This window comes from Mesoplodon mirus, assembly GCF_964341445.2.
Source record: "Mesoplodon mirus genome assembly, chromosome: 10".
In the NCBI taxonomy this organism is placed as follows: Eukaryota; Metazoa; Chordata; class Mammalia; order Artiodactyla; family Ziphiidae; genus Mesoplodon; species Mesoplodon mirus.
Genome location: NC_138986.1, coordinates 54,042,981 through 54,069,536, shown reverse-complemented (window position 1 = coordinate 54,069,536; position 26,556 = coordinate 54,042,981). Strand labels below are relative to the sequence as shown.

At 38.4% G+C, this 26,556-nt stretch overlaps 1 protein-coding gene across 2 annotated transcripts in view; it reads right to left on the bottom strand.

The window, feature by feature from the left end:
• Positions 1-12,787: 12,787 nt before the first annotated feature.
• HACE1 (HECT domain and ankyrin repeat containing E3 ubiquitin protein ligase 1) overlaps positions 12,788-26,556 on the bottom strand; it is a 92,696-nt gene continuing 78,927 nt past the window's right edge. For both annotated transcript variants that reach the window (XM_082634347.1, XM_082634348.1), the window contains 4 exons: positions 22,255-22,353; positions 21,906-21,976; positions 14,731-14,844; positions 12,788-14,147 (listed from right to left, as the gene is read on the bottom strand). In XM_082634347.1, the coding sequence (XP_082490473.1) occupies positions 14,045-14,147; positions 14,731-14,844; positions 21,906-21,976; positions 22,255-22,353 (387 nt within the window). In that variant the 3' untranslated portion in view covers positions 12,788-14,044. The remainder of the gene's footprint in view (positions 14,148-14,730; positions 14,845-21,905; positions 21,977-22,254; positions 22,354-26,556) is intronic.

The following is a 26,556-nucleotide window of genomic DNA, read 5'->3' as shown; positions in this document are numbered from 1 at the left end:
CACCCAGTTGCGTTGGTTCAAAGGCTTCTAGTTCTAAATGTTTATAGGTAGAAAAGAGAAGGGTTAGGAGCCTACTTCACCTTGCCTTTTCCTGAGATTTGTAAAAGACTGGCCACACACCAGAATGACAGGATGTGGCCAGAGGGCTTCATTCTTTTGCTATGAGACAAAGTTTCCCCAGGAAGGAAATCTCAAGTAAGAAAGGAATCAGGAAACTAAGGACCATGGCAGTCATCTGTAAAGAGCTCAAAACACTTCCGAGAGCAAAATGCTCAACCCAGCTCTTTTTCTGAACAGAGAAATCAAATCCCAAGATCAACCAAGAAGAAAAAGATCACAAGGGATATTCTATCTCTAGCTCCAAAAAAAAAAAAAAAAAAAAAAGACCCATTCTCAATTTTTAAAATGCATTTTTAGTCACTTCGAAGTATAGCTTTAAATATATTGAGAGCTTTAAATATATTGCTTTGAATAATGGTGCTGGATTTTCCATGGGCATGTATCCCAGGCCGTTCACCTTGAATGTCAAAGTGCCCAGGATGCTTCTTTACAAGAGCCTCACTTCCAGAACATACCAGTCCTTAAAACTTGAGCTGAGTAGGAGAATAAATGCTTGATTTTAAGGCATTTTGTCAAGTTCCAGCTGAGTAAAAGAGACAACTCCCAGGGCTAACATAAAGTGTCTTTAAAGATACAACTTTATAAATAACTGGCTAATCAAGTGTGAAAGCTTAAAGAGGGAAGAAAGTTCACTGACATAGCTTCTTAATACCTATCTGGTTCCAAATTGCCAATATTTATACAAAAAAGCTAAAGCTAATAATTTTTTTCTTGTCTGTGTCAGTGTTAAGATATAATCTCCTAGAACTCCTTCAATTATATTCTTTAGCTACGTCTATCACCAATCCACAGCATGCTGAAGACAAAGCAGGATACAAATAAACTAAAACAGCAGGGCCCCTGATCTCAACAGTTTTTAAAGTTTTTAATTCATTGCTGCCATTTAAAAATTTGGAGATTTCCCATAAATTTCCAGATTTCCTTTTTTTTTTTTTTTAATTGGAAGATCCAGCATCACTAGGCCCTCAGTCCAGTCTAGCAATAATTGACTGGCACTGAGCGGCTGCCGTGTAATCCTTGAGCCAGATAATCTCCAAAATCCTTCCAGAAACAAAATTCTGAGCGTCTAAACATGACTGTAGAAAGTTAGTTAAACTTTCCATTCAAATTGCATTAGCGAAATCGACTTCATAAGTGTGAAGCTCAGTACACTTCTTTGAACTTTAAGTGAATTCCAGAATTGTGATTATTTAAAATGACTGGGCAGTTCCTCTTACACTAACCAGGATTACCATGGCAACAACACATCATCAGTAGGGTGAAACTCACCTGTCTCAAGACGGAGAAATCCCAGCTCATGTTCCCAGTTAGTGGGTGAACAATCCAATGCTTGGTAAACTGTGTTTCACAATGATAGGAAGAGCCAAGGGCAAAGGACGGAAAAGCAGCATCGCTATGAATGCTTCGTCACCACAAGTCAGTTATGTAGCTCTGGTAACTTTTCTGACACCTCCTACTTAAAACTCAAAAGGTCAGGAGGATTGTGAGGCCCCACTTTCACAGTCTGTATTCATATTGAAAATCAAGATCAAGCGAGCTTTTGCCCCTCTGCCCTGCTGGCCCCAGTGCCGATGTGCTTGTTGAAGGAGATGTTGGGGGATGGGAGGCCGGTCCTAGTACTCGATCATGTCGAAGGGGGTCTGAGGCATCATGTTCATCCAGGCTCATCTGCTCGTCTACCTGTTCCCCTTCCTGCTCTGCTCACCTTCTTCCAGGTCTACTACAGCCTGTGGCGAAAGCTGCTGAAGGTAGCTGGAGGGGCCTACACGACGCTGGTACTCATTGCTGTCTGCACCTTCCAGTTCCGGGGCTTCCCCACGATGGAGCACGTCTGTGCCAAAGCACGAGAAGCACGGGCAGGGCCGGGCTGGCCGTGGCCCCTGCAGATCCTCTGGACCCCAGCCAGGAGCCAGGGCCCGACAGTCTCCAGGGGGCTCTTCCCTGCCACAGAGATAGCGGTGGCGGCCGTGGCTGGACCACGCCACAGTCATCCACTCCTGGGCGAGCTACCTTTTCGAGTCTGGAGGAGAAAGCCCAGACGGAGAACCCCAGGCCATCGACACAGAGCGCCTTCCAGATGGACTACCAGGCGTGGGTGGCCATGGCCCAGAAGGTGCTGAGGCACAGCGTTAGGAGCGGCCAGGGCAGCTGCCCATGGAAGCCGGCCTGAGCCGGGAGGCGGAGCCGGCGGTGGGCCCGGAGGACAAGGTGGCGCGGGCGACGGCCACCTGACGCAGCGAGTGCTGAGCACCGGGCAGCTGCTGGGGCTACTGGGAAGGGCGCCGGTGGACCGGCTGGCGGGCTGGCTGCCCACCTTCACGCGGCACCAGGGAGTGGGCTCCAGCGCGCCTCTTCGCGGGAGCCCCTCGAGGGCGAAAGGTGCACAGGACCAGCTGTAGGTGAGCGAAGCGGAGGCCGCGTTCCTAGGCCCCTCAGGGGCCCGCGACGCGCCGAGCTCTGCCCCCAGAGGGCTGGAGGCCGAGGAGCTGCTGAGCAGCCCCCCTGCGCATCCACTACAGCCCCCCGCAGAAGCAGAAGCAGCAGCAGCAGCAGCAGCAGCAGCAGCGAGGAGAGGGTCCCTCAGCCCTGAGCTTCCCGCGCGGCTCCCGGGAGCTTTGGGCCCCGCGCTCGCACGCAGACGCACTGGGTCCCCGAGCGGCTCCTCGCAGGGCGCCTGCGCATCCAGAGCTGGATGAGGCCGAGCGGCTCTTGGAGGGGCAGGGCCGGAGGTAACTCCTGCGGCGGGCGGTGGACCAGTGTGTGTCGCGCTTCTCAGACCTGCTCTTTTACTTGTTCATTGTCCTCCACCACGTGGCCACCGCCTCGCCGCCTCCCTGGTGCTGCCCGCGCTGTCTGCCTGTGGGCCAGGCTGTTTCAGACTCAGTGGGGGGTCCTTTGTTCTGCTCAGTGGCCCTCAGGTGCACGCCCTGCTTTCAGTATTTCAGACCCACAGAGGAGGGGTTGAGGTTCTTCTGTGGGCCGAGATGGGTGTGTGAAGGCCGACTGCCGCGTGTCAGCTGCTGCGGGGGCAGCGCTAGCCAGAAGTGCCCGGCGTTTCCTGTTCGAGCTCATCTCGCTGCTCCATCTATTCTGTGTGAGTAAAAGCTTTGCTCCGTGCAGCACTTGACAGTGTTGTGTTTTCCTTCGTGACTCTGATACCAAGATGCAGTGGGCAGAAGTGTTTGGACTTCTCTTCCCGGAGGCTGGCACTGTGATGATCTTTGCTGTCCTCCGTGTAGATGGCGTTCTCCCCTGGCATTCATTCCTGGTACTCAGTGCTGTGCTCAACACACTGCTGATGGATGCCTGGCTTCCTTTGGAGTGATGAAAATGGTCTAAACTCGGTCATCATGATGGGCACACAGCTCGACACATATACTAAGAGATGGACATGGTAAGGATGCTCTTTGTTGACAAAAATTCACTACAAATTCACTAAAATTAAAACTGTATAACCAAGGCTTTCTGTAGCCTAGGTCCGTGTGCGGATTATACTCTCAGGGGACTTAGACTCCTAAGAAAGTAGATAGGAGCCCATCAAGCGAGGCTTCTCATCTCTTCCTTCTCTCAGGCAGCCTCCACATTCAACGAGATCAAGGAGCCTAAATATAAAAGGAAGCTATGATAAAAGCGATGGTATGAGACTTTCCTCTTACTCATACTCGTGTCACTCTATTTTGCCCATCCACCAGAGATAGGTTGGATGTCAGCTTAAGGACATCTCAGCCTCTTTTTTTTTTTTATCTACGGCTCACGCAGGCTGGGAATGTAATGTCAGGCATTAGGCTTAAATTTCACTTCAATGAGATATTCCACTCATTTTTTTAAAAGATGATTTAAATCTTATCATACTGCTACTTCATTCTCCTTGATAGTATTGTTTCTTCTATTAAATTCCTGGGTCCATTCAGAAAGGGGGAAGTGTGAGACACCTGCCTGTATCCCCAAATACTTTCCATTGTTCAGCCAGAAGATGAGTCCTTCCTACTCCAGTTCTAACGGTGGTCAGTGTTGAATGAATGTGGAGCTGAGTGGTACCTCACACAGCCATCACCGCCTTCCCAGTACATTGGGCACAGATATAGTTGCTGTTAAAAGCAAAATACCCTTCCCCCCCTCACATATGCCTAGGGTCACTTTTGTTTGGCACTTACACTCCTTCATGTTATTACAAAACCATACCCCAGAGTATTGCTAACTCCGTTTTCTCTTCACTACATTCGATGTAATTTTCACATCAAGGTGTTTCTATAGACTGGACAGAGTTAGAGTTCGGCTTCTTCTAGCCAAAGTGCTAAAATTTGACTAGACAGCAGCAATTGCTTTTTAATCTAAGCAAACTGATCTGTCAAAGGCAATCAACTCAAGGAAGTTATTCCTGGAGGATCCTAATAATCCTGATGAATCACACTGCCCTATGTGAAACTCAGCTGCTGAACTCTTGACATAGCATGTCACGAGTACTTAGAGGAATAAGTACATACAGCCGAACTCTGTGTTGACACACAAACTCTAGCCTCTTGTGCGTAGGTTAATGAGCACTGCTTTCGGTCTGGTGGAGGAGTACCCTCCTGTGTGTGGTGATGTCAATTCATGTTTAATGATATTACATCCACTAGGCTTCATGTCATATAACGCACTATCCTCACAAGCACCTACCAACAGTGTGCTCCATTCCTCAAGATGTAAATAAACCTTTGCCTTGTTGTTTTTAATGACCTCCTATCCTTTAAACAAGCGTTCCCAACCTCTTAATAATGCCCGTACCAATTCAGGGCTTTACTGTTACCAAGATCTTTAAGTACTTTATCTTGTTTAGTTATCACAACAATACTGAGAGGTCAGTAGAGATGGTAGTATCACTTACATCATTAGTAACTCACAGGACTGAGACTCAAACCTAGATCTGATGACTTCGAGTCTTGAGGTCTTCCCAATGCTGGAAATCTTGTTATTGGAGCTTTTGTTCTAGTGTTAGTCTAGGGTAGCTGGGTTAGGGAGGGATAGCAGTGGTGAGGTCCTATTCCTGAGTAGGGCAGCACTGTCAGCTCTGTCCCTACAGAGAACTCTCTCACACTTCAGATAAGGAGACAGTAGATGTGGAGGCGGCACTAAATGTGTGGGGTCTGGCAGAGGGCAGCGCTGAAAATTCTCCAATTCTCCCTAAGTGATGGGACAAGTGTTCTTTGAGAGTGACTTCCACTTATTAACAGCTGGAGGAGAGCTTTAAGAAAAATATTGACACGTAGTCAGTGCAATCAAAGGGCAATGAAAAAGTCGATTGGCTAGAAGGTATATGAAAGAATGATAATAATGGGAATAGTAAGAGCTAGGGAGTTCCCTGGTGGCCTAGTGATTAGGATTCTGGGCTTTCACTGCTGTGGGCCTGGGTTCAGTCCCTGGTCGGAGAACTGAGATCCTGCAAGACATGTGGCACGGCCAAAAAAAAAAAAAAAAAAAAACTAATGTATAATGTATCAAGCACTTAATGTTTTCCGCTATTCTAAATGCTTTATGTATATTTATTAAATTCTCATCATAACCCTATGAAATAGCTACTGTTCTTCGGAGGAGAAAACTGAAGCAACGAGAGGTTGATTAACTTACCTGTGACCACACAGCTAGTAAATGTTAAAATTAAGATTCCAGCCTAGGCAAACTGATTCTCCAACTTGTGCTCTGATTATTATGTGGCAATAATGATGAATTTGGGAAGAATTCTGAGAAATTTCATTAATTTTTCTGACTAAAAACAATAATGAGTATTTCCACGTCAGGCCATAGTACAGCCTAAATAGTCAGTCTAACTGATCCTCTCACTGAAAAACACCTAAAATTCATGCATAAAACTAAAAGGAAAAAACTTTTAAAAACATGCTAACAAGGTGGCAAGAAAGTAAAGAGGGGCTTCCCTGGTGGCTCAGTGGTTAAGAATCCGCCTGCCAATGCAGGGGACACGGGTTCAAGCCCTGGTCCGGGAAGATCCCACATGCCGCGGAGCAACTAAGCCCGCGAGCCACAACTACTGAGCCCACGTGCCACAACTACTGAAGCCCGCACACCTAGAGCCCGTGCTCCGCGACAAGAGAAGCCACCGCAATGAGAAGCCCATGCACTGCAACGAAGAGTAGCCCCCGCTTGCCACAACTAGAGAAAGCCCGCGCGCGGCAATGAAGACCCAACACAGCCAAAAATATATATTTTTTTAATTTAAAAAAGAAAAGGAAGGAATACTGAGGTGCCTACAATTACAAGAAAATGTGGTCCTAGAGAGGCAAGCTGAACGGTGAAGTCTGACAATATTCACTGATCCTGAGGACCTGGCTCTCTGATTTCATAGGGTCGTGGGGATGGAGACACAAGTCAAAGTGCAGGGCCTGAGCAAGGTGGAGAGTGGGAGACCTCAGTGACCTGCAGATCCACTGCCCCCTATGTCAGGGATAATAAGAAAGACTAATTTCTCAATCCCTAGTGCTAGGAGAGGAGGATAAAAGTCTCTCCTAAGAATTCATAACCACAAAACAGACCTTCATTTGGGTTTCTAGCCCAAATGCACATCACTGGAGTGGTACCAAAGAAACATCAGGATAGGAATAGGGTTTAGAACGGTTCTGGGTTGGTGGTGAACCCAGATGCCTGGCAGAATCAAAAGCAGCCCCACTCTAAAGGAGCCAACCTTAGAGTCAGATGCCACGACACCGAAGTGTCCCTTGAAAGTGAGAGTAGCTGTCTGCCGAGACACCTGTAACTCAGTGGCTCTCAACTAGAGGCAAATTTGTCTCCCAGGGGACAGGTGGCAATGTGTGCAGGCATTTTTGATTGTCATGACTCGGGGGCAGATACTACTGACATCTAGTGGGTAGAGGCCAGGGATGCTGCTAAACATCCTACAGTGCCCAAGACAGCCCCTATAACAAAGAAGTATCCAGTCAAAAATGTCAATAGTACCAAGGTTGAGAAACCCTGTATACTCCATATGTAGCCTGAGGAGAAAAAAACAGTATGACTACTATCTCTCTTTGGCAAGAAACAAAGATGGTTATTAATGCAGCTAGATACTTCGCTGACTATTTAGCATTCATTCGCGTCACATTGTTGGCTTTTATGAAGCTACTTAGTGGTCACCGAAAATCCTCAGGGTAGTTTCCCCCTCATTAATTACTCTCAAGCCACATGCTCCCTATATTTTTCAACTTTTTTTTTGGAATCAAGATATAAAACTTTACATTTAGGTGTTTAAGTTTCATCTTGTTTTTTAATTCTTATTTTTCCAATCCAGAGATATCTTTTTAAAAATTGAGATATGATTGACATATAACATTATATGTTTCAGATGTAAAACATATTGATTCAATATTTGTATATATTGCAAAATGATCACCACAGTAAGTCTAGTTAACATGTCACCATACAAATATTTTTCTTGCAATTACTTTTAAGATCAATTCTTTTAGCAACTTTAAAATAAGCAATGCAATATTATGAACTATAGTCACCATGATGTACTTTATATCCCCATGACTTATTTACTTTAGAAGTTTATACCTTTTGACCCTCTTCACCCCTTTTGCCCACCCTCCACCCTCCTGCCTCTTGCAACCACCAATCTGTTCTGAGAACTTGTTTTTTTGTTTTTCAAGACTCCACATATAATTGAGATCATACGGTGTTCATCTTTCTGACTTACTTCACTTAGCATAATGCCCTCAAGGTCCATCCATGTTGTCACAAATGGCAAGACCTCATTTGTTTTTATGGCTGAAGAATATTCCACTGTATATATGTACCACATTTTCCTTATCCATGTATCCATCTATGGACACTTAGATTGCTTCCATATCTTGGCTATTGTAAATAATGCTGCAATGAACATGGGGGTACAGATTTCTTTTTGAGTGTTTTCATTTTCTTCAGATAAATATCCAGAAGTGGAACTGCTGGATCATATGGTGGTTCTATTTCTAATTTTCTGGGGAACCTTCATACTATTTTAGAATTTGACTGAGAATATTAATTTTACTTGAATACTGTATAGACATCACTTCAAGCACTCTTCCCTACTTTTTTAATAAGTTTATCAAAAAGAATCAGATATTGCCACTCTTCTCAGAAAAATGTAGAGCCTTGTGGACACAACAGCCTCCAAATCATGAAAGCCACCAGATCAGAATTCTCAAGGAATAACCAGAACATAGAACTGAGCAAGCTAATAATACACTAATTAAAATTTTATAACAACTCAGTGACTAGCACACATTAGTTTTTTTTCTAAGTTTATCATGTTTAAGCTTTTCAGTTAGTTGCTCAATCAACAGTCTAATCAATTTATTTGTCTCCAAATCTAGAGGGCAATTTAATAATTCAATTAGGCCAGATGCTTAAAGCTGCCTTGGACACTCAGTCTATATTAAACTCTTCATCCCCCACACCAATACTTTTCTGTAGCTGGTTTTTACACTTAATCATATGCTACACAGCAGTTTTAAAACCTGGTCAAGTAGGCCTTCCATCTGCCCAACTGAATTTTATTTCCTTTGAGGGGAGGGCCTGGTCACAGTCCCTAAACCAGTATTGAATACATAGAAGGCATTAAAGGGAATTTGTTGAATTGATTTGAAAAGTTTTCTACACTAACTGTATAACCAGCACCCACCTAGGACTACTTCCCCTGCATTTCACTCAGCTAGACTCGATGCACTCACAAAAGTATACCATTATAGTCATTATATTCTGTTTATGGTTTTGCAACATTAGAGGCACAATGTCTTTCCAAGCACCAAGTATGCTTGAAATTGAACATTTTTATAAAGATAGTAAAAGTTAATGACTACCCATGATCTACAATCTGACATCTGTTCTTTTTCATCCTGAGATGGTAAAATACCCACCCTAGTTTATTGTGGCATAGTGGGAGAAAAGAAATATAGTCCAATTAATCACTCTTAACTATCAGCTTATTAAGTTATAGTTTCCCAACAGGTTTGTCTTACATGTAGTAGGCTGCAGGTGTTTTTCTAAGTCTTTTTATAAATGTGGTTATGTCATAAAGAGACAGCATGGAGTAAAAGAAAACCTAGTGGACTAAAAATCAGAAAATCTAGGTTCTAAATTCTAGCTTGGTTAAGTAGTCATGAAACGTTAAGGAAGTCATCACGTCTTCGGTCTCAAATTTTCTCATCTTTAAAATGAAAGGACTGATTTTAAATTAATTTGTGCCAATTTGCACCGGACCAATAGACAAGTAACCATAATCCAAGACCTAAGAATTTCACAAAGGACATTCTAACAGAAATCTTGTCCACATTAAAATATCTTAAACCAAACTATAAAATTGGGATTCCTGTTACTATTGTTAACCTTAAAAGTAAGTTTGTTGCCTAACAACTGTGAAATATGTAGGAAACGGGGGAACATGTTCCACACAAAAGAACAACTGTGACTATAGATATACATAGATATGTCTAAATTGTGGTGAAAATAACCAAAATTTTAATATTAGCTAAATGCCCACTCATAAAGACAGCTATTACACTTTCTCCAGTTGACAAAAACGTTGCACTCCAAAAGACTGTAAGTCCATTTTGGGGAAACTTTATAAATGGAGGCTAAGTTTTTAGTTTAACCCATAAGCACATAAGTGACCCTTGATGTAGCTGAACTATATAACATAACATCAAATGCTTGAGTTCTGGGTCCTGAGACTGGGGCTTGTGTCACATAGAAGATGAACTTCCTTCCCTATTCTTGGGAAGAAGACTGGAAGTCAGCAATTATTAAAACTAATCTACCTTTGTCACAGCTTTCTACCTCCTTCTAACCCTTTTACATTCTGGGAGGGTACGTAGCCCTAATCATGCTGTTGGAACAATCCTGTCAGTCCTGCTTAAGGGTTCTCTGTTCCAGCAGCCCCTTCCTGAGCCTTCAAATAGTAATTCCACAACTATGGAGCAATTGATGAACATTTCAACAAATAACCCAGAAAATGTTACTACTCTGAGACTATAACTAGTGTTGAAAGAGGCCACCTTTTATAAAAGCAAAAAATATTAGAAATCTAAGTGTTAAAAATTTTAGAGATATGATCAAGTAAATTATGAAACATCTGTATAACAGAATATCATGCCATCATTTAAAAAGTTTACAAACAAGCTGTAATAACATAGGATATGTTTAATATATAATGCTGAATAAAGAAGATACTAAATGCTATGTTCTTTATGAACACAACTATTGAAAAAATGCATTGAGAAAGATTAGAAGGAAATACAGTTGTTGGGTAGTATAATTTATTGCTTTTTTCAAGTCAGTACATGAATCCATGATTTCCAGATTTTCCTATGTTAAGTAAGTACCACTTTTTGTTATTTTAAAAAAAGGAAGGGCTTCCCTGGTGGCGCAGTGGTTGAGAGTCCGCCTGTCGATGCAGGGGACACGGGTTCGTACCCCGGTCTGGGAAGATCCCACATGCTGCAGAGCGGCTGGGCCCGTGAGCCATGGCCGCTAAGCCTGCGCGTCCGGAGCCTGTGCTCCGCAACGGGAGAGGCCACACAGTGAGAGGCCCGCGTACTGCAAAAAAAAAAAAAAAAGGAAAATTGGGGGGAAGTGTAAATTCAAATAAATAATAGAATTTGAGAGAGCTATAAACAGTGTTAATTATCAGGCAATATGGAAACAGAGCTTTGTGGGCAAAGGAGCATTCCTTTCTTTGACTATGTTACCAAGAGTTTAATTAGGATACTCATTTTGAATTAATCATATTATAAAATAAGCTTTGTGATTATGAAAACATTACTTATCACTACTGCTATGGCATTTTATAGATTCAGTAAAACCTATTACTGAGTCTTCTCTTGATTTAGGATTCTGGACATTTTATATATATCATATAGAAAATAACACAGGGTTGTAATTTAGACAAACAGGAAAAAAAGGTTACACAGTGAAAAAGCCTTAATCCCAGATATTGCAAGTCTCTGGGCCACAAACTTTTCTTGCATATAACCCTATGTATACTGTATTTACACACTAATAACACTTCTATACACTTTATTTTACTTAATGTACCTTAGAAACATTTACGAATCAGTATGTATATATCCACTGCATTCTTTGTAAATACTAATTTTCTATTGTATTTATATAACACAATTAGCAAGCCCTTACCGATATTTAAATTATTTTTCTCTATAACAAACAAGTCTTTAGTGAACATTCTTGTACAAATATGTTATGTATGGGAATAAGTATCTCCATAGATAAATTCTTATAAGTAGAATTGTTGATTCAAAGACTATGGTGTACATTTTAAAAATCTGATATTGCCAAATCGCCTTCCAAAGAATTTGTAGCACTTTACACTCCGGGGGAACATTTCTAATCAACACAGATTTTTTTTTTTAAAGCAAACTCCGATGCTGTCAACGGCCAGGAAAATAAATTAGTGAAGCAGGCTGGGGTAAGAAAATGGCAAACTGGAGAGCATGTTCAGTCATTGCAAGAAGCAGCTTCTACTCAATTCCAGTCTACTAATAATGCCTTCTAGGAATCTCTGCCCAATGTTAAACTGTCTGATTTCTCAAAAGCCAAAAATCTGGACTTCTGCATGAAATCTCCAGATTTTTAAAATGTTGACAACTCACGAAAAATTTAGAATTGGTGTAACAAACAAAACACATGTGTGAGTGGGACTCATCTGTTGAGCCTCCAACATGTGACCTATGTTTAAAGCTACCATTGCCCCACCAAAGCCAACAAAGACGTCACCACAACAGGCTGTGTTTAGCATCTTGTTGAAAAACTAGGATTTCATTAGATTACATTTCGTTTTTGGATGAATTAGAAGATGGGTTTTATTAACTACGTGGTCACTATCCCCACAAACTATTTGAATAACTTAATCTACTCTTGCCCAGGTGTTTTCATTAATCAGTTTGCTACAATATGCTCCCTTGACTTCTAGTTTCATTCCTGTAAAGTGCTGTATTTCTGTTTTCTTCCTTATATGAAACTACCACATGTTGTAAGAGTTATTTTCCTATTAGTGTAATCTTCTTTTACCCAAAGGAGAAGAAAATCTCGAATCATTTTTTATATTTGCATTCAACATATCCGTCTACTTACAGAAGAAATTGTGGGAATAGAATTAAAAAGACTTGCTGCCTCTAGTTTAAATAGGATTTTTAATCCATATAAAATCTTTTTATATTAGCTAAATTCTTATAGTTTAGAAACTAAAGATAATATAAAAGAATAAACCCTAAAATTGCTAGCTCTATATAAAAAATATTCAAATTCATGTATATAAACCATGAGATTTTTAATGTTTTATTATCTCCTCTCCATAAATACCTGCAAAAGGACCAATAATGACAAAGCCAATGTATGATTATAAACAGAAATGCTTGTAAATACTAAAATTATAAGCAATGTAATATTAAATAAATCAGTTACCTATCTGAAGTTAGAAGGCAATGACCTCTTGTACAATTAAATTTCAAAAACCAACATTTTAAAATTAGCTTCATTTGTTGTAAATAATGCATCTGAATCCTAATTTTAGGGCTAATAGTAATTTTTAAAGATTTCTTAGTTTTTAATGTAATCTGTTGAGAGATGTTTTCTTAATATTAAAAAAAAACCCACAATAACAAAAGAGGACCAAAAAACATGTATTAAAGAAATTTTATGACTTAGCAAAGCTTTCAACATATATGCCTATATACATGTATATACAATACATATTTGCCTATATTGACATATACATTGTCTACATTTGTCAGTGACAAATACAGTGGCTGCTCATATGAGAAAATATGTATATAAGGGTCATTTTACCAATAATGATGCCACTGGATAATCTATTTTCAGTTTCCAAAGGCAAGGTCCTAAACATTACAAATTCCCCTATTAGTATTTTTAAATGTCTGAGTGTTCCTACTTCCCCTAAAAGGTATGCTATAACTACTCAACTGTGTCTTTTCAAAGACACCCTAAAATTTAAAAACCCACTGCTTTGTATTACGTATACATCACTTGAACTCAACATTCTAATAATAAAAAGAAAATTTACAGAAAAATTACAAACTTAAACTGTAATCTGCACATCAGATTACGTTTTCAAATGTATCATTAGAGCTCACAGATAAAACAATAGTAACAAAAAGAAATCCAGTAAAATATTGTATTTTAATTTTATCTAAAATATAAATTAAAATAAGGCATAAGAAAAACTTTGAGACAATATATGTATGTGAAAAACTGACCACTGAAAGATGCAAATAATTCATACAATATAGCATAAGCTTTAATATATAAATTAGACGTCATTTCATCAGCTGTTTATTAGTCACATCAGTCTAAACTTTACATATTAAAATACTGAAAGGCTAGAAAACATCACTGCAATATAGATTCAATATGGGAAAATACATATTTGTGGCTTTATACACAATGTAAATTAATCCATTCTATACAATAGTTTTCCAAAATATAAATGGCACTTTACATGCAATAGGACATACCAAGGTGGATGTCCTAATATAATTTACTATATAGAAAAATAAAAGAGACAACACCTTTTTAACAGAACAGTTACAGAGCGGACATGGAACGTAGAATAAGATTCTGCCTTAACACACTCTTGGATAAGATTAAAGAAATATGAAAAAGGACAGTTTCTACTATTTTCAATTAGCATTTTTTAAATGAAGACTACTGTGATTTATATTTTCTAATTGTATCACAAACTGAGAAAACATAAAAGGGAAAAGAGAGGGGGAAGAAAGGAAACCTGATCCTTTATGAATTTTAAACATCAGCCCTGCCTATGGGCTGCATTTAGGCTGCTTTTCTGTTGACGGTTTCCTAAATTACTTCTGAGACTCTGCATTGCGCATCAGCAGTCAGATGAATTTTCCAGACTTCATTATGCCATTGTGTAACCATAGCTTCCACAATGTAGTGCCACAAGAAGCCTGTCCTTGAGTATTTCTTTACTTGGGTATTCAGGTAACTTGAGCATGTTGATACTTTAAAAGAAAAATATACCACTATTAACTAAGAAATCTCTGAAATTTTTTATTGTTTTGTCTAGCAGTGAAAACACTACTCAAAATTAACATAAAACCACCCTCTTAAATTTGCAATCAAATTGGAAAACCCTGAAGTAGTATTTAAAAAGAAAAAAAAAACAAACACCCTGCTGCATTGCAGTTTCCTTTAGCATGCAAATGCAGTAGAAGAAAGTTCCCTTCAGCCTAAAATAAATAAGCAATAGGGCAATTTAGTTTGAAATGATGGTGTAACTCAGTGATACTTATGACAGTGTAACTTTAGTGATACTTGAACTATACATATTCAATTAGAGTATAGGTAGGTAGTTTCCTCAAACATTTTCCCTACCAAAAAAGGGGAAGGCAAGAAACTATGTAGCTACTTATTTATCAGTGATTACAAAATGTTGAATAGAGATCACTGTTGAGATTTTCCGCTCAATGCAGCAATACAGTAGTTAGACCTTTGATCATTAATTAATTAAAATTAATTAATTAAAATTAATTAAAATTAATCAGAACAATTTGCAATGCACTTAAATAAACCAACTTAACATACCATGTGCTTGAAGTCGGTAGAAGATTTGGAGTATATGGCACAGCAGCAATTGTAAAGTTCTGCAATCCACTTCCACCCATGATATTAGCAAATCCACCATGTGGGACCCTGGAACTAAGAGTTCATATCTTAGTAAGTTGTAATCATGCAAGGAAAATCTTGGTAACAGGTATATTTCAAATTAGCAAAAATGACTAGTATCTAGTAGATGTTCATTAAATATTTGCTGAATAAATAAATGGCTTACTTGATTAATTCAAGCAACAGAGGCTCTTACATGTTATCCAAATGATTTCCCTGTCTGTGAAAAATATCTAGAGTCAAAGGGTTTTTGTTTTGTATTGTTTTACACGGTGGGAAAATTAGAAAATTCTTTACACTTCTCTTTCCAGAGATTTAGAACATTGGTTGTATTCTTTTTAAATGTCCCCTAACATAGTGAGACCACAGGAAGGTGAACAAACTCAGAAGTCTCACAGTTCCTAATTTCCAAACTTAAACTACAAAACTGCAGTCATCAAAACATTGTGGCACTGGCATAAAAACAGATACATAGACCAATGGAATAGAGAAACTCAAAATAAACCCTTAAATATATGGCCAAATGATTTTTGACAAGAGTGCTAAGAACCTCCAATGGAAAAAGGACAGTCTTTTCAACAAATTGTGTTGAGAAAACTGGATATCCACTACAAAAAAATGAAGTTGGACCCGTACCTAACACCATATACAAAAAGTTAACTCAAAATGAATAAAAGACCTAAATGAAGAGCTAAAACTATAAAAGTCTTAGAAGAAAATACAGGGGAAAAACTTCATGACACTGGATTTGGTAATGATTTCTTGGATATGACACCAAAGGCACAGGCAACAAAAGAAAAATAAATTAGACGTCATCAAAATTAAAAACTTGTGTGCCCAAAGGACACCATGAACTGAGTGAAAATGTGAGCCACAGGAGAAAATATTTTGAAATCATAAATATGACAAGGAATTAATATCAAGAAAATATATAGAACTCCTACAACTTAACAACAACAAAAAATAGGGACAATTTTTAAAATTTAAAAAATAGGGACAGGACTCAAATAGACATTTCTCCTAAGAAGATACACAGATGGCTTATAAGCATTCGAAAAGATGCTCAATCAACATCACTTGTCAATAGGGAAATGCAAATCAAAACCTCATTGAGATAACCACCTCATAGGCATTAAGATAACTATTTTTAAAAAAAGATCACTAGAAAATAACAAGTATTGGATAGGACATGCAGAAATTGAAACCCTTATGCAATTGCTGGTGGAAATGTAAAATTGTGCAGCCACTGTGGAAAACATTATCGCAGTTTCTCAAAAAATTAACCATAGAATTACAGTAAATATCCAAAAGAATAGAAAGTAGAGACTCAAACAGATATTTGTACATCCATGTTCATAGCAGCATTACTCACAATAGCCAAATAGTGGACTCAACCCAAATAACTGTCCATGGATGAAAGGATAAGCAAACTGTGGTAAACACATACAATGGAATACCATTCAGCCTTTAAAAGGACATATGCTACAATATGGATGAATCTCGAGGACATTATGCTAGGTGAAATAAGCCAGTCACAAAAAGACAAATAACGTATGATTCCACTTACATAAGGGACCTAAAGTAATCAAATTCATAGAGGGACTTCCCTGGTGGCGCAGTGGTTAAGAATCCACCTGCCGGGCTTCCCTGGTGGCGCAGTGGTTGAGAGTCCGCCTGCCGATGCAGGGGACACGGGTTCGTGCCCCGGGCCGGGAAGATCCCATATGCCGCGGAGCGGCTGGGCCTGTGAGCCATGGCCGCTGAGCCTGCACGTCCGGAGCCTGTGCTCCGCAACGGGAGAGGCCACAACAGTGAGAGGCCCGTGTACCGCAAAAAAAAAAAAAAAAAAAGAATCCACCTGCCAATGCAGGGGACCCGGGTTCGAGCCCTGGTCTGGGAGGATCCCACATGCCGCGGAGCAACTAAGCCTGTGCGCCACAACTACTGAGGCTACTGAGCCTGCGCTCTAGAGCCCACAAGCCACAACTACTGGGCCCACGTGCCACAACTACTGAAGCCCGTGTGCCTAAAACCCGTGTGCCTAGAGCCCATGCTCCACAGCAAGAGAAGCCACCACAATGAGAAGCACGCGCACCACAACGAAGAGTAGCCCCCGCTAAACGCAACTAGAGAAAGCTCGTGAGCAGCAATGAAGACCCAACACAGCCAAAAATAAATAAATAAAAATAAATAAATCTATTTAAAAAATTATAAAATTCATAGAGACAGAAAGTAGAATGGTGGTTGCCAGAGGCTGGGGGTAGGGGAAATGGAAAGTTAGTGTTTAATAGGTACAATTTCAACTGAGAAAGATAAAAAGCTCAGGAGATGAATGGTGGTGATGGCTGCACAAATATGTGACTGTACACAGAACTGTACACTTAAAAATGATTAAAATGTTTAATATTAAGTATGTTTTACCACACACTAAAAAAAAAACTGTCGAATAATGCACCAGGATTTTCTGTCTGAAATCACAGATGATATGTTTACATTCACAGGGAAAAAAAAACAATCCAATATAAATAGATCTCTTCCCAGCATTTTTCTTTTCTAGCTGGGAAGTAGTTTGGTTGCTATTAAACACTTTATTGATGAAATGCCTAAGCTTACTTTAGAAATCCAAGTGAATGTTAAAGGGATGCCTGCATCTTGCTAACAAAACACTAACACATGAGCAATTCCTACTTAGGGAAAGAGAATATCTAAAGACCTGAATATGTCTGTAAACTGAAACATTACTTTCTGCATTACTTTTTGCCTAAAAAATTAGCAAAGGTGACCAAAAATGAAAAGGAATAAAAGGCAAGCTGTTTTCAATTTCCTACAGAGGCAGACTTTAAAAACAAGTATTCCACTGCAGCAGGACAAGGTGAGAAGATGAGCCTTGAGACTGACTCTTACACAAATTATAGCACAGTATTTCAATAACAGAATTGATCAAAATCTAATGTCTTCCAGATAAATAGTTTGAAAAATAAGCTTAAAAAATCAGATGATCCCCCAATTTTCATAGCTAAGTTGAAATTATTCTGTAAACTGATATTCACAAACAATCTCCGAAACCTTACTCCTCTTCCTCTAAACTACAATGACTGGGCCCCATACTTGAAAAACCAGTGGATCTTAGCTAAGATTATGGCTCATCAAGCTTAAGCATGTATGAGAAAAATAAATGGTCTTTGGTTGAGTATTATGACACCTGACATATACAATGTAAAATTACAGTTAATAAAAATGAAATATTTCTATTTTATACACAAAGAAATAATCAAGTCTGACTTTTATTATTCTTAAGAGATAATGAAACAAGAGTAAGACATTTAAGACAGCCTTGTAGATAAACAAAATATTGTCACCACCATAAAAATATTTTAAAGTTACTGCTGATACAGATTCTTGCCTCTACAACTGGAACACATTTGACTCTTTAGTAAGATTCTTTTAAATTATACTATGGACACAGAGAAAGACATTTTACAATCTAAATATAAATGACAGAATTTTCCAAAAAGTGGAAAAAAAAAAAAAAACCACACTCTAAGTCTAGAATGGCAAATGCTATACCTATTGCTAACTGGGTCTAGTGTAAAAGGGAAGTTAAGGTTTAAAAGAACTTAAGGGCTTCCCTGGTGGCGCAGTGGTTGAGAGTCCGCCTGCCGATGCAGGGGACACTGGTTCATGCCCCAGTCCGGGAGGATCCCACATGCTGCGGAGCAGCTAGGCCCGTGAGCCATGGCCGCTGGGCCTGCGCGTCTGGAGCCTGTGCTCCTCAAACGGGAGAGGCCACAGCGGCGAGAGGCCAGCATACCGCAAACAAAACAAAACAAAACAAAAAAAACGATAGAAGAGCTTAAGACTTAGTTTGAATTCAAAACAAGGACTCCATGTAGACTAAGTGCCGAAAAGTGGATTCTTCAACCTGAAGGTAAAGCTTAGCTCCATGTAGTTTCCCCTCAGCTTCCTTGGCTTCTACTCTTCTTTTTAAACCTCTTTATAATTGCTTTACAATTGTGTGTTACCTTCTGCTTTATAACAAAGTGGATCAGCTATACATATACATATATCCCCATATCTCCTCCCTCTTGGCTTCTACTCTTTACCCACATCCTTCATCAGTTTAAATGGATTCGCAGCTACACTTCTCGACCAATTAAATAGTAAACAGTGCAGTTCTTTTCAGCATTGCTAACCATGACTGCACTATTGACACGGGAGACGTACTGTGTATTACTAATCGAAGTGTTTTTTATTCTACAAGAGCAGCAATCTAACAGACATTTTTAGTACTAAAGATCTTGAATAATTGTTTCCTACATCTTAAAGACTCATACCAACTGAATCATGAAGGAAAATATAATAATTTATTAAATGGTGTTTAAATATAAACTGCTTAGAAAAATAATCAAAGAGCCCTGCCTTATAACATAAACCAAAATAAAGTCCAGATGGCTTAAAAATTGGTATGTAAAAACAGAAACTACAAAAAAGTTACAGAAAAAAAGGTAGATAAACATATATATACAAAATCTCGGGAGTAGGGAAGAATTTATTTAAAAAAACATAAGGAAAGTACTGATAATCAACTTGCAACCTAATTTAGCACTTTCATTATATAATTTTATAAATTAAATTTATAATCTAAATTACAGGGAAATCTGTATGTTTAACTTAATATAATTAAAAGGCAAATGATAAACTGGGAAAGATATTTGCAGAGTTAATGTCCCTATATATAAAGAACATTTAAAACCAAATTTTTGAAAATGATGGTAGAATAATGTGCAAAAAATAAAGGAAATCCACACCATACAAAGTATACATATATGAAACTATGAAAATAAAAATGATTATATCCTGTATTGATAGAATAAAAGAAATAGGCCGAGGTGAATCCTGATATTTTTCTGAAGGTTAAATGAACAATGTCTCAGGGTTATAAAAATTTATATACGTTTGTATCTAAAAATTTCCCTTCTAAGAATTTATCCTGTATTTTTATCCTATATATCCTATATATTACATTTATCCTATATTTATAAATAATCAAACTGGGCTGCAAGTGTATAAAGCACAAGAATTTCTTATTTGTTCAGCATTATTCATAAACAGGAAAATGGAGCAATAAAGGACAATATCAATTAAGGGAGGTCCACAGACTGAAGAATAGACGGCCATTTAAAAAACTAGATCTATAAATGAAACAATTTTTAATGATATATTGCTAAACTCAAAAGTTATAAAATAGGAACAATGTTTTTTAAAAATAAAAATTTATATATGTGAGAAAAATTCTGGAAAAATAACCAAAATTTTAAGTGATTATATTCAGAGACTAATATTAAAGGTGATTTTTTAAAAATTTGAATTGTCTAACCTTCCTACATAGAAAAAATAATTTTTGTTTAACGCTTTTTTTGTTTGTTTTTGTTTTGCGGTACACGGGCCTCTCACTGCTGTGGCCTCTCCCGTTGCGGAGCACAGGCTCCAGACACGCAGGCTCAGCGGCCATGGCTCACAGGCCCAGCCGCTCCGCAGCATGTGGGATCTTCCCGGACCGGGGCACGAACCCATGCTCCCTGCATCGGCAGGCGGACTCTCAACCACTGTGCCACCAGGAAAGCCCTTAACGCTTTTTATTAAATTACTCAAATCTCTAGGTATTTCTGGCACTAAGTAGCCAAAAAAAAAAAAAAACCTGACAAGATTTTCTTTCATCTTTAGTGTATAATCTGTGAATAATTCATGTTTTATTTATTCTTTGAAATTAGGTATATAGTATATATTTTTCTAATTATATACCTTAAAACTAAGAAAATACAGCAAGATATTAATAGTGTTATCTCTAAATAGTGTAATTACTTAATGGGATTTTCATTTTCTTCTATCTATAGTCTCCATTTTCAAAATTTTCTATAATAGTTATGAACTACTTTAAAAATAAAACAGTTGACTTTAAATTACATATATATAAGATATATATTCACACTGTTTTTAAAACAGGTAGGAAAAAAATAAATACATCAAATTATTTATAGTGCTTATTGCTGGCAGGTGATGGTTTTTCTATTTCTTCTAATTTTCTGTGTTCCAACTTTCTTAGAAGAACCATGTACATTTATAATGGAATGACTGAACTGTATTTTCATAAATAGAAGGACACAGATGAAATTCTAACTTATCAAGAATGAAAATCAGGAATTCCCTGGTGGTGCAGTGGTTAAGAATCCACCTGCCAATGCAGGGGAAACAGGTTCAAGCCCTGGTCCAGGAAGATCCCACATGCCGCGGAGCAACTAGGCCCGTGAGCCACATGTACTGAGCCTGTGTTCTAGAGCCCGCGAGCCACAACTACTGAGCCCACATGCCTAGAGCCTGCGGTCCGCAATAAGAGAAGCCACCGTGATGAGAAGCCTGCACACCGCAACAAAGAGTAGCCCCCGCTCACCACAACTAGAAAAAGCCCGTGCGCAGCAATGAAGACCCAATGCAGCCAAAAATGAATAAATAAAAAATTAATTAATTTTAAAAATGAATGAAAATCAGACCTTTTCTTTTACATCTTTCAGAACTGTAAGTTAAAAGAGGTTTAAATCATCTAGTTTTCTAATATCTATGATATTTAATTGGTTGAAAAAGTAGACTTTTCAAAGTGTGGTATCACAAATTATTTTTCAGGCCACAAATCTTAAGACTTTAAAGTTTGATAAGAATTGAAGAAAAACTGCTGTGGATGGGTATTATTATGTATTGTGTGCGTGTGTGTGTGTGTTGTCCCAGCAACAAGTGTTGGCTACTATCGCTGACTTATCTGCAGAATGAAAAGACTACCAAGTTATAAAATATAATATACATGCTGATAGTCCTGATTGGAACAGTTTATCTTTTATACCTTAAATAAACATTTATTGAGCACTACTGTATGTTCTAACTTTAATGCCTAAATAAACCTTTGTTTAATATATAAAAAAATGGAAAAGGAGGTGAGAAATTGATAATTCAGAGTAATAATTCATTTTGAGTTGTATATGTCTAAGCCATTAGAAATGGAATCTATTAAATTCTTTCCACATTATCATAAAAACACTTCTTACCTGCCAGTAACAAACTGCAACAGAAGAACTCTCTCCTCTGGAGTAATATCTTCCACAACTTCCCAGAACCACTAAAAACAACAATAAAAAACTTAGCTCATATTTCAGAGCAACTGCAGGCTTCTTAGTACCAGAGAAATATGCAATATTCATAAAGCATATTTTATTCCATGAAACTCATTTATCAAAAAAAGATTTCATACAAAGCGTTCATATGCAATTCCCATGAGAAGATTAGGGAAAAACTTTACTTTCTTAATTAATGTAGGTTTTCATCCAATAGTGCTGAAAAGCTTACGAGATTAAATACCAAAACTTAACTTCATTCTAAGCTCTAGAGAGACTTTACCTGAATAACTGGATCTTCTCTTTCATAGCCACTTGTGTATTCAGTATTTTTTATCCAATCACTCACATCAATTTCTGGCATGCCAGAAAGCAGTAGCTCCTTTGGGGAAGAAGAAAAATATTTCATTAATCTTCTCTGGAAAAAAAAAGTGATTACATTTAAATAGTAAATTTGCCTTAATTAGAAACTAATCCCATGTAAAACTGATTTATTTTTGTAACAGTGTCTGTAAATCATCAATAACAAGTACTACCTGAGAGAGAACCCCTGATACTAATAATCTCAAATATTGTGAGATGTGGAAATGTCTCTACACTGATACAATTTAAACATGAGATAAGAGTTCACCTTTATATAGAAACACATATGCCACTACAGTTTATATGTGCAATAATTTTGTGAACATTATTATCTTTGGTTTATATGTATTTTATGAATTTGTTAGATTCTATAAAAATACTGTACTCTCAGTATGAAAATGAAAACAAAGACCTAAATAAATCTGGGTTAAGCAAAGGAAAAGATCAAGAAACCCTAATCACTAGGAAAAAAAGGAGTTATTATAAAAATAGTTATTATTTTTAAAAAACCAAAACAGATTTAATCCTTTGAAGAACTCTATTCTGGAATAATTCCAATCCAACTTTCAAGTCAAATTTCTCCAAGGTGAAAAAAAAATGCAATTTTCCTACTAATGACTTTTGGTATCCTTCTTTTTTCCAGGAAGATCATCAAACAAACAAAATATCAATCCAATAACTAAGAATGAAATTAATAATGGCAAAAGTATTTACCATCATGTTCCCCAAGAGAAAAGAGAACATGAAAAAGGCTTGTCCAAATCTCTGAATCAGCCCGTATTTCAGTTGGATGTGTTTACACAGTAAAGTGAGGTAATAACTAGCCTAAGCTTAACACCAACAAGCCAGAACAGCAGACTTTGTTACTGCAGAGATAGATACGATACCATGTGGTTCAAAATCACTTCTCCTACAGCAACTCCTCATAATATATACTTGCCTAGTATAGAGTATGCTCTGAAAAATACTAATGAAGGCCAATGTAAGGTGGTGTCTCAGAACTCTTGGGTGTTTCTGGGATCTATTTAAGGAGTCTGCAAGGTTCTCCCTTATCCAACGTATCTGAGGCTGGACTTTCTCCATATAGTTCAACCAAGCAACATATCACAACAGATTATAAGCAGAAGCAGATATGAGAACCCAGTTTCTCCTATTAAGCCAGACGTTAAAGAAACTTGCAAAGATGTAAAACAATGCCACTTCTCCCACTATTTTTGTTTTATTCTGGAAAATGCAGTTTTAATTTCTTAAATGTTTTATTTATGTTAATATGTAATGAATTGTTATTTTTATGTGAATAAAAAATTTTACATTTGTTTGAATTTCAAATACAGTTAAGTATCAATTACTATAAACCACATAAACTCTTTTCTTTTAAGGGGTCCTAAGACCAAAAAGTTTGAGAACTGCCTGTCTAGGGTGTGTTTCAGTCCTCCTTGCCATAGTATTATAAAATACTTTAACTAGATGAAGGCATTCTGGTAGGGTGCATTTTATCACCCCCAAATACATTTTCCATCTTCCTTTGCACATTCTGTGCCCCAAGAGGCTGATCCCTGCAGACTGGCTCTCTTGCCTGTTGGTTTCAGGTTGGGCTCCATCACTGGGAAACAGGCAGGAGTCTGCAGGTAAGAGTATTTTCTGCTCCCTCCCTGCTTCAGTACATCTTTGCAGTAGCTATGTCTCCTCAACTAGAGCTGCCACCTGGTGGCCCCTGGTGGTTCAGGCTCTCACCAGGCTCCTCACAGTAATTCCTCCACTTGTCTTCAATTCTAGGGGTGATAAGGCTTTCCACTGTTGCTATTCTCTGGATGCCTCAACCATATCTTGTTTCTTCTTAACCTGCCCATGCCTCTTTAAGTTCCTTCATTAAAGTTTCTTTATTTGAACCATCTGGGGAAATTCTGTTCCCTGGCAGTACCCTGACACAGATCTGCCAAAAGGAATATGGACGACTGTTACATGTTTCTTACAACCCATGAGTTTAATCCTCTTCCCTTCTAGGCTGAAGATAAGCTTTTAATTATATTAAGTATGCTTTCATTGTTAATAATTGTGAATAAAAATGAGTGAGACAATATTCTCTCAAGAAATTTGAAGCATTTCATGAACATCATATGTTATAACTTTGTGAAGAGGACAAAAGATCTTTACTATCCCATTTAACACCTGGGCAAAAAAAGTTATTAAACTATGGGCTTCCCTGGTGGCGCAGTGGTTGGGAGTCTGCCTGCCGATGCAGGGGACACGGGTTCGTGCCCCAGTCTGGGAAGATCCCACATGCCGCAGAGCGGCTGGGCCCGTGAGCCATGGCTGCTGAGCCTGCGCGTCCGGAGCCTGTGCTCCGCAACGGGAGAGGCCACAACAGTGAGGGGCCCGCGTACCGCAAAAAAAAAAAAAAAAAAAATTATTAAACTGACTGAAAACAGTTGAAATGGGAAGTCCACAATACAAACTCCATATGCATATAACAAAAAGATTTTAAATCCCAATCAATAATTTATTTATTATTTTTTAATATATATATATTTTAAAGTTATATATTTATTTATTTTTGGCTGTGTTGGGGCTTTGTTGCTACGTGCGAGCTTTCCTCTAGTTGCGGCGAGCGGGGGCTATTCTTCACTGCAGTGCACGGGCTTCTCATTGCGGTGGCTTCTCTTGTTGCGGAACACGGGCTCTGGGCGCGCGGGCTTCAGTAGTTGTGGCTCGCGGGCTTAGCTGCTCCGCGGCATGTGGGATTTTCCCAGACCAGGGCTCGAACCCGTGTCCCCTATATTGGCAGGCAGACTCTTAACTACTGTGCCACCAGGGAAGCCCCTATTTATTTTAAGATTTTTTTGATGTGGACCATCTTTAAAGTCTTTGTTCAATCTGTTACAATACTGTTTCTGTTTCTGTTTTGGTTTTTTGGCCCTGAGGCATGTGGGATCTTAGCTGCATCCCCTGCATTGGAAGGCAAAATCTTAACCACTGGACCACCAGGGAAATGACAAAATAACTGAATTGGTCTATTGGAATTAGGTACAACATATATAACCCATAAACTAATAGTCAGAAACTGAGTCATGCAGGTGTTCACAGCTCTTAGCTTACCTAGAATTTACATGACTCAGTGTTTTAATATCCTGGTACCACCATGGATAAACTCATAAGCAGCACAGTATGGCAGGACAGTCCCTCAGACATTTGAGGAACCCCTCAACTGTAATAATGTTATAGATATAGTAATCACAAAATGTTGTCACCATTTTTCAACCTGATGATCATCCCTTGACTTGAGACTGCGTTCTGTCCACAAATGGATGAATACACATCCAGTTAAGGACACTGATGCTACTGGATACCTTCTTTTCACTAAAACTCTAGAATCTAACCAGTATCCTTTAACTCTGATGAACATCTAGCTTAGATGTTTGCACCAACCAACTTTTTAAAAAAGTTTTCTATCCCAGTGTAGCAGAGCCCTTTCCTACAAAAGACACAAAGTCACACCAAAGGTTCTAAAACCAAGTCCTACTTATATAGTTCATGCCACTGAGAGGCAATACTGATGAAGAGAGACTGGGCTGTGGTCAGAGACCATGGGTTCACAGTCTGGATGTAACACATACTCTGTGAACATGAGCAAGTCCCATACCTTCTTTGGCCTAGTTTTCCTAATCTGTAAAATGGGAATAATGAGTTACCTCAGGGGTCTGATGTGAAGGTTTTAAAAGTTAATACACATGAAGTACCTGGCAAATACTAAGTGTTTAATAATAATAATTATCATCACTGCATAAGTAAGCGTCATGCCAACAACACTGCTATTCCAAAACAATCCCACCATCTGAATCAGCTCAACTTAGTAAAGCCAGGGTAGAAGACAGACTAGGAATCCTGACCTAACTTCTAATGTAAGAACCACAATTAAAAACTTACCAGTAGCAAACCTAAATGTAAAAGACAAAGGAATAAAGTTTTCAGAAGAAAATACAGGAAAACACTTTCATGACCTTGGAGTAAGAAACAATTTCTTAAACAGGACACAAAAAGCTCCATTCATTTAAAAAAAAAAAAAAAAAGGGAAGAGAAAAAACAAGTGATAAACTGAACTGCGTTAACACTAAAAACTTTTATTAGTTAAAAGACACCAGAGTAGGAGATCTTCATAATACATATATCTAACAAAGACTCCTATAAAGAATATATAAAGATTCCTACAAATCAGTGTTTAAAA